This window comes from Dipodomys ordii, unplaced genomic scaffold (assembly GCF_000151885.1).
Source record: "Dipodomys ordii isolate 6190 unplaced genomic scaffold, Dord_2.0 Scaffold5, whole genome shotgun sequence".
In the NCBI taxonomy this organism is placed as follows: Eukaryota; Metazoa; Chordata; class Mammalia; order Rodentia; family Heteromyidae; genus Dipodomys; species Dipodomys ordii.
In genome coordinates, this window is record NW_012267221.1 from 11,930,341 (window position 1) to 11,936,340 (window position 6,000).

Below are 6,000 nucleotides of genomic sequence, written 5' to 3' on the forward strand. Positions count from 1 at the left end.
CAATATATTGAATCCTGCCACCACCTAGAATAAGTTCATCTCCCAAACTGGGAACTTCTAACTACCATCCTTCTTATCCTACAGTATATCCCATCTCCTTTCACTAAGCCTAATTATATATATTTATTGAATCCAAAGTTTCCTCTATTTCTCAATGCTCCTGCTAGAACTAACAGCTCAACTTTAACTTTTCAGATTGTCTCTTTACTGTCTTCCAGAGTTACCCCGTTTAAGTCCCAAGCTGACCATGGTACTCAAACTTCAAAGTGGGATCTGGTTCCTTTTGTTCAAATCCTTAAGGCTCTTTTCTGCTGTGCCCATTTATTCAGCCAGATGTGTTTCCTGGAAACAGAATAACTCCTTGCTTATCTCTCCCATGTTTCCAAATACAGATGTGTCACAGCTTCTTATCCTGATTGTGACCCTACTCTGTAGCCCCAGCTCCATATAAGGCAGCATCATCCTATGCACATCACACCCTGCCTAGCACTGACAAGTCATGGGATGACCTTCAGGTCAAGGACAGAGCACAGGCAACGGCCAGCATACTGTGAATAGTGTACCAGATACTGTCCCTAGGCAATGTCAGGACTCTTCTCTAGAGAGTTCTGGAAGCTACACAGTTGAAGTAGAATAACTCCTGTGAACTGTAAGGAGAACCTAGGAGGGATCATTATACTGAGAAGCGAAATGGTTGCTTCTGTCCATGAACCAGTTCTTGGTGCACAGGAGGCCTAGTTGCAAGAAGACACTATTCTTGGGTATCCTTGAGATGCTGAGCCCCTTCATAATAAACCCTGCATTTTCCTGAGCTACCTTTAGTAAGTGAGCCTCTTTTCCTGCATGGAGAAGAGCCCAGATGGCAACTTTCAGCATGTTGAGTTTTACCATTGCTGACACGCGCTTCTGTGCTTTTCACATAAAATAAGCATTACCAGGAATGTGCTGTCTCCTTTTTCCTGTAAGGCAACTCCCTGCTTATCCATCAGGAAAATAAGTGACCTTGGTGTGGCTCCAGCTCCCAGGTCATCCCTCCTTTGTATCTCTTCAGTGCCTTCCTCATTCCTGTGTCGTGACACTCACCACACTCACAGTCCAGTGTGCCACTGTTTGTGTTTCTGCATCTGCCTCTGCACTCTCAGCTTCTTGGGCCTGGGACATGCTACTCGTGCTTTTATCTCCCCATTATGGGGGTGCAGAGCAGATTCTGTAGCCTGGACCTATCCTCTCAATTCTAATTGGAGTTGGCTGGCCTACAGCTGCCAGGCTGGGTCTCTTGAGTGGTTCAGGCAAGCCAGAAATGTTCAGGGGTTAACATTCCACGAGTGACTCTCAGTGAGGGAGAGAGGAATCAGTGGATAAGTCCGAGAGCTTCCTGTGGCTCTGTGGGTCCCTTGAGATCTACACAGAACCTTAGTGAAATTGAGTCCCAGTTGCCCACAATGGCTTTCCTCCCTTTCGTGCCCCTTTTCCTCACTTCCTTACCCTTATGCTTTCTAGAATTGCATGTTGGGTAAGCTCCAGCATTGTCTCAGGATTACTTTTGGATGAACTCAAACCATGGCAAAGAGATAACATATTGATGGTTGGGCAGACAGTGAGTGAACCGCTGGGGCCTTCAGCCACTCACCCCTCTGTGTAAGCAGAGGATGTCAAGTGATAACCTCCACTGGATTTCATGTTCTTCTTTTGATAGGACCCCCAGAGTCAAGATGCTGACATCTTGATGGTCAGCACCTCATTACTCTTGGTCAGTGGCTATTCAGAGAAGCCCTGTTTTCCAGACCATATTGGTCCTCTAGATCAATGAGGCTTTGGTCTCTCCACATTTGTGTTTTGAGCACACTGAGCTCATGAGCTTAACTATTACATGATACTACCTTTACTGCTGTTTTGAATATAAAAATTATTGATAAATGATTGAAAAGTTAGCACAGTTGCAATCTATCCTAAGCATCCCAGATCAATCAATAATGCCAAGTGATTCAGAGAAAAAAATGTAACATGTATGATCTGCTCTGCACTTAACATCCATTTTTAATAGATATGAAATTAAACTGAATGCGGGTTTTTTCCCCCCAGTTGCTCTGTTCTGGCAAAAGGTGAATCGGTGTAGTACAATGAACAGTGGTAAACAGAGGCAGTCCAAACCATGGCTCACTACCTAGCAGTCAGACCCCAGTTCCTGCATCTGAAGATCATATGGTAAGAGTGGATGATATTTCAGGTCCTTTCCAATGCTGAGATTTTTGTCTCTCCATCTTTGTCCACAAGGGAAAATCTTGCATACCATCCTGTCTAGATGACACTTGAAGTCCCATCACTGTGGTTGGTTGGAGTGAGTCAGGGAGGATGTGAGCTGACACTCCTCCATCTTGGTCCAGCCGCGACAGTGTCTACACTGCCTACATCACCTGGAGGGGCCAGGAGCAGAAGCTCTTAGCTATAATCCCTTGATTAAGCAAAAGGAGGCCCCCATTAGCCACTACATCAGGCCAGGATTTGGCTCTGCTTCATATAGAAAGGATGTGTGGAGTGACCCAGTTCCAGCTTCTGTCCCAGGAGCTGGGCTCCTGTGCCTTCACCAGGTGCTCAGGCAAAGCTCAGACATTAAGGTGTAACACGCCTGGCAAGCTCTTAAAAGGGAATGGCCTACATCCTGGGAGCAGACCTGCAAGGAAGGAAAGCGCGCTGGGAGGAGGTGGGAGTGCCTGGAAGGACTATCCAGAAAACCAAGCACTCAGGGGTGCATGAAGAATACCTCGAGAGAACGGAGAGTGCAGATACAGACCATTCCTTGTTTTACACTCTCTCCACAGATACCCCGAAGGTCAGAGGACAGAGCTGCTAGGAGGATTTGGGCTCTGAGACACAGAAGCCCGAAGCCTTTCTCTGAGGTGGCACACTCCTGAGCCACCAAGCTTTCCTCAGTCTTCTTTCTTTTTTTTTTCTTTTTATGAGTCTCACTGTAGTAGGTGCTCAACAGACTCTTGAAATTGGTGTGAACACAATGTGTGTGTGTGTGTGTGTGTGTGTGTGTGTGTGTGAGACTCAGTCCTCATCGGTCCTGTGTGTGTGAGACTCAGTCCTCATCGGTCCTGTGTGTGTGTGACTCAGTTCTCACCGGTCCTGTGTGTGTGTGTGTGTGTGTGTGTGTGAGACTCAGTCCTCATCAGTCCTGTGTGTGTGTGACTCAGTCCTCATCGGTCCTGTGTGTGTGTGTGTGTGTGTGTGTGTGTGTGTGTGTGAGACTCAGTTCTCATCGGTCCTGTGTGTGTGTGAGACTTCATCCTGTGGGTGTTTCAGACTCATTGTTTTGCTTTGAGAAACCAGCAAAGAGTAACCCGGAGACCCCCCCTCCCCACGGCCCCGAGAGGCTGGGGCCACTCTCAGGGGGCTCCGCTTCCTCTTGCTTGGGGGGAACGTAATGGGACACTTCCCCATCACTGATCCCACAGGGGATCCTCCCAAACAACTCTGGTCAAAATGTCCATCCCCGGACTCAGGCTAACCCCAGGTGTCCAAAACCCGGCCAGAGCCCAGGGAAGTTGCCTGGGCCTACAGCCCTGCCCCTTGTCAGGCCCTGAGGATGCGCGACCCTGGAGCGGAGTGCACCGGGGAGCCCCTCACCCTGAGGCCGTGGACACGTGGCCACCTCCAACACTCTGCAGCCCCCCACCACTCCGGCTCGGTTCTTCCCGCTCCCTCCGAACCCCTCCACAGGAGCAGATCTGGGGACACTCACCTCGCCAAGAGAGGACAGGCTCCGGCGCGGAGGCTGCCGCCCCGCCCTGGGCGCAGCCCCGCGGCGTCCCCAGCAGCAGCAGCCGCAGCAGCACCAGGGGCAGCAGCATCGCTAACCACTGGCCCACCCGGCGCTCTCCGTGCCCCCTCCCCGGCCGAGGCCGCCCCTCCAGCGCCCCGCAGAAGGCGTGCAGCCCCCCCTCCTCACCCCGACTCTACCCTTGGCCCGGACCTAAGATCTGGGGTCCCACTTCACCTCTCCTTGCTCCCAAGTGTATGGACACTTGCAGCTGTGGGCTGGGACACGGGAAATCGTGTTTTCCCCGCCCTACCCACTCTGGTTTGGGGAGGGAGGAGAAAGAGGAGATGGGCCATCTGCCCATCCCAGAAATTCTTGCCTTTGGGGGTGGGAAGAAAGGAGGGGTGAGCTGCGGGGTGCAGACTCCTTTCTCCTCCACCCCCTCCGCCCCCTGCTGCTAGCTCCCCTGCACCCCACTTCGCCTTTATTTATTTAGTTAGTTATTTTTGCCAGAGGCCCACAGAGATTTAGGAGTGATCTAACCGAGAACCAGGAAGGGAGGTCTGAAAGCTGGGGTTGCAAGGTTTGGGCCGTGGGCAGCTGAGAGCAAAAAAGAGTCTTTCTGGAACACGGGCATATTCCTCGGCAGCATGGAGCACTAGAGACCCCTGGGGTCCGCCCTGGGCTCTGTCCTCCTCATTCCAGAGTAATCTGGGAAGTTCTTCCCGCATGGGGCTCCTCTGGGTTGTAAAACAGCTTTCTGTCTTCTTTGATTTCACCTACCTAGCAAAACACACCTCTCTTCCCCAGCTGAAAGACCCAGACAGACAAAGCTATTTGCTGTAGATTACCCCTTAACCCAGCAAAATGGACTCCTTAAATTAGTAAATAGGACATCCCCAACTCAATGTAGTCCCAACAAATAACCCTTCAAATAACCCCTCAAAATAGCCCTTCAATAACCTTCAAATAACTACTATAACACAGGAAGAATTTATAGTCAAGGGAGCAGGCTAATATAAAGACCTTTCCTGAACAAGATCTTCTGGAAAGTAGTCATTAGAGCATAAGCAGAGGGGAGGAAGCAAAGGGAACTTAAAAAAAATAGGAAAGAAGGAAGAAAAGAAAGGTGGTCTTGGATGTCCTGTCTTTCTCTGCTAAATAGCAAAGTACAGATGCTAAGAGGCGCTGGAGGACTGGAGGTCAGAGTGAAATGGAAAGAAGAGAAAGTGATGGTCTTGGCTCAGTCTATGGGGACCTTAGAGTCCCTCAGAATAAGAGACTGACATCGCTGTTGGTTGAAGAGACACCGGGGTCCTTAATGCCTCTGCTGCTTCTGAAGGTGACAGAAGCTCCAGAAACCCTGAGGCGGAAGGGACAGGTGCCTGGCATAGCATGGCAAATGGTTAGGGACTGCCAGGTTGCCTTGGGGAGATGTTTGAGGTGGGGAAAAACCTGGGGAAAACCTGCTGCACAGAAAGCTTCTGCGCCTGAAAATGGGAGAAAGGGCATGTGTAATAACACCTCAGCAAACGTAAACTTCCACCACAGACCTTCTCTTTTATGGTCTCAGGATTGAGATTGGGACTGGGTAGGGGAATGCCTCCAAAGTGGAAGATTTGGTGCCTCCCTCGGCAGATGGGCACAATCCACAAGTAACAGAGTGTGGCACTGCACTGATGGTAGTCTGGTCAGGGCAGGGCAGTGAGAGTAAAGGGGAGAGGACCGGGAGGAACTCTAGTGGACATGGACAGTGAGTACTGGTGGTGAGTATTGGGAGGAAGAAAACCCACAAAGGTTAGAGTGACGGTGCTGTGTGGGAGGTGGCATGTCTGGCTGTGTGCGCAGAAAATAGGGCAGTCACTGGGACACTGGGCTACTCCCCATTGCTTATGAAAACAGGGTGTGTGTGGAGGGGGAAGGGGGACTTGCACTTGCTCTCTTATGGATTTTATCCTATGCATAATGACTGCCTTTCCTGAAACAGAGCAGACAATATTTAGAGGGGAGGGGGCTCTGCCTAGGAGTAGGATATGGAGAGGAAGAACAGACTGTATTTCATCTTCAGAGCAATTAGTGTAACGAAGAGAGGTGAGGACAGCTTCCAGGCCTATCAATACCTCATTTCCTATTCAACATTAGCAGACTCAGAAAAGAGTGACTGGTTTTCATGTCTTCCTGAGGCACTGCAGCAGCTTTGAGGTGGAGATCTGTGACAGAAAGTTTATTTTTAGCCT

The 6,000-nt window shown here is 50.1% G+C and overlaps 1 protein-coding gene across 1 annotated transcript in view; it reads right to left on the minus strand.

Annotated features, from left to right (window-relative positions):
* Nucleotides 1–3,868, minus strand: part of Pla2r1 (phospholipase A2 receptor 1, 180kDa) — a 119,234-nt gene extending 115,366 nt beyond the window's left edge. Inside the window, exon 1 of the mRNA XM_013030869.1 lies at nucleotides 3,746–3,868. Within this exon, the coding sequence (XP_012886323.1) occupies nucleotides 3,746–3,854 (109 nt within the window). The 5' untranslated portion in view covers nucleotides 3,855–3,868. The remainder of the gene's footprint in view (nucleotides 1–3,745) is intronic.
* Between the last annotated feature and the right edge of the window lie 2,132 nt (nucleotides 3,869–6,000).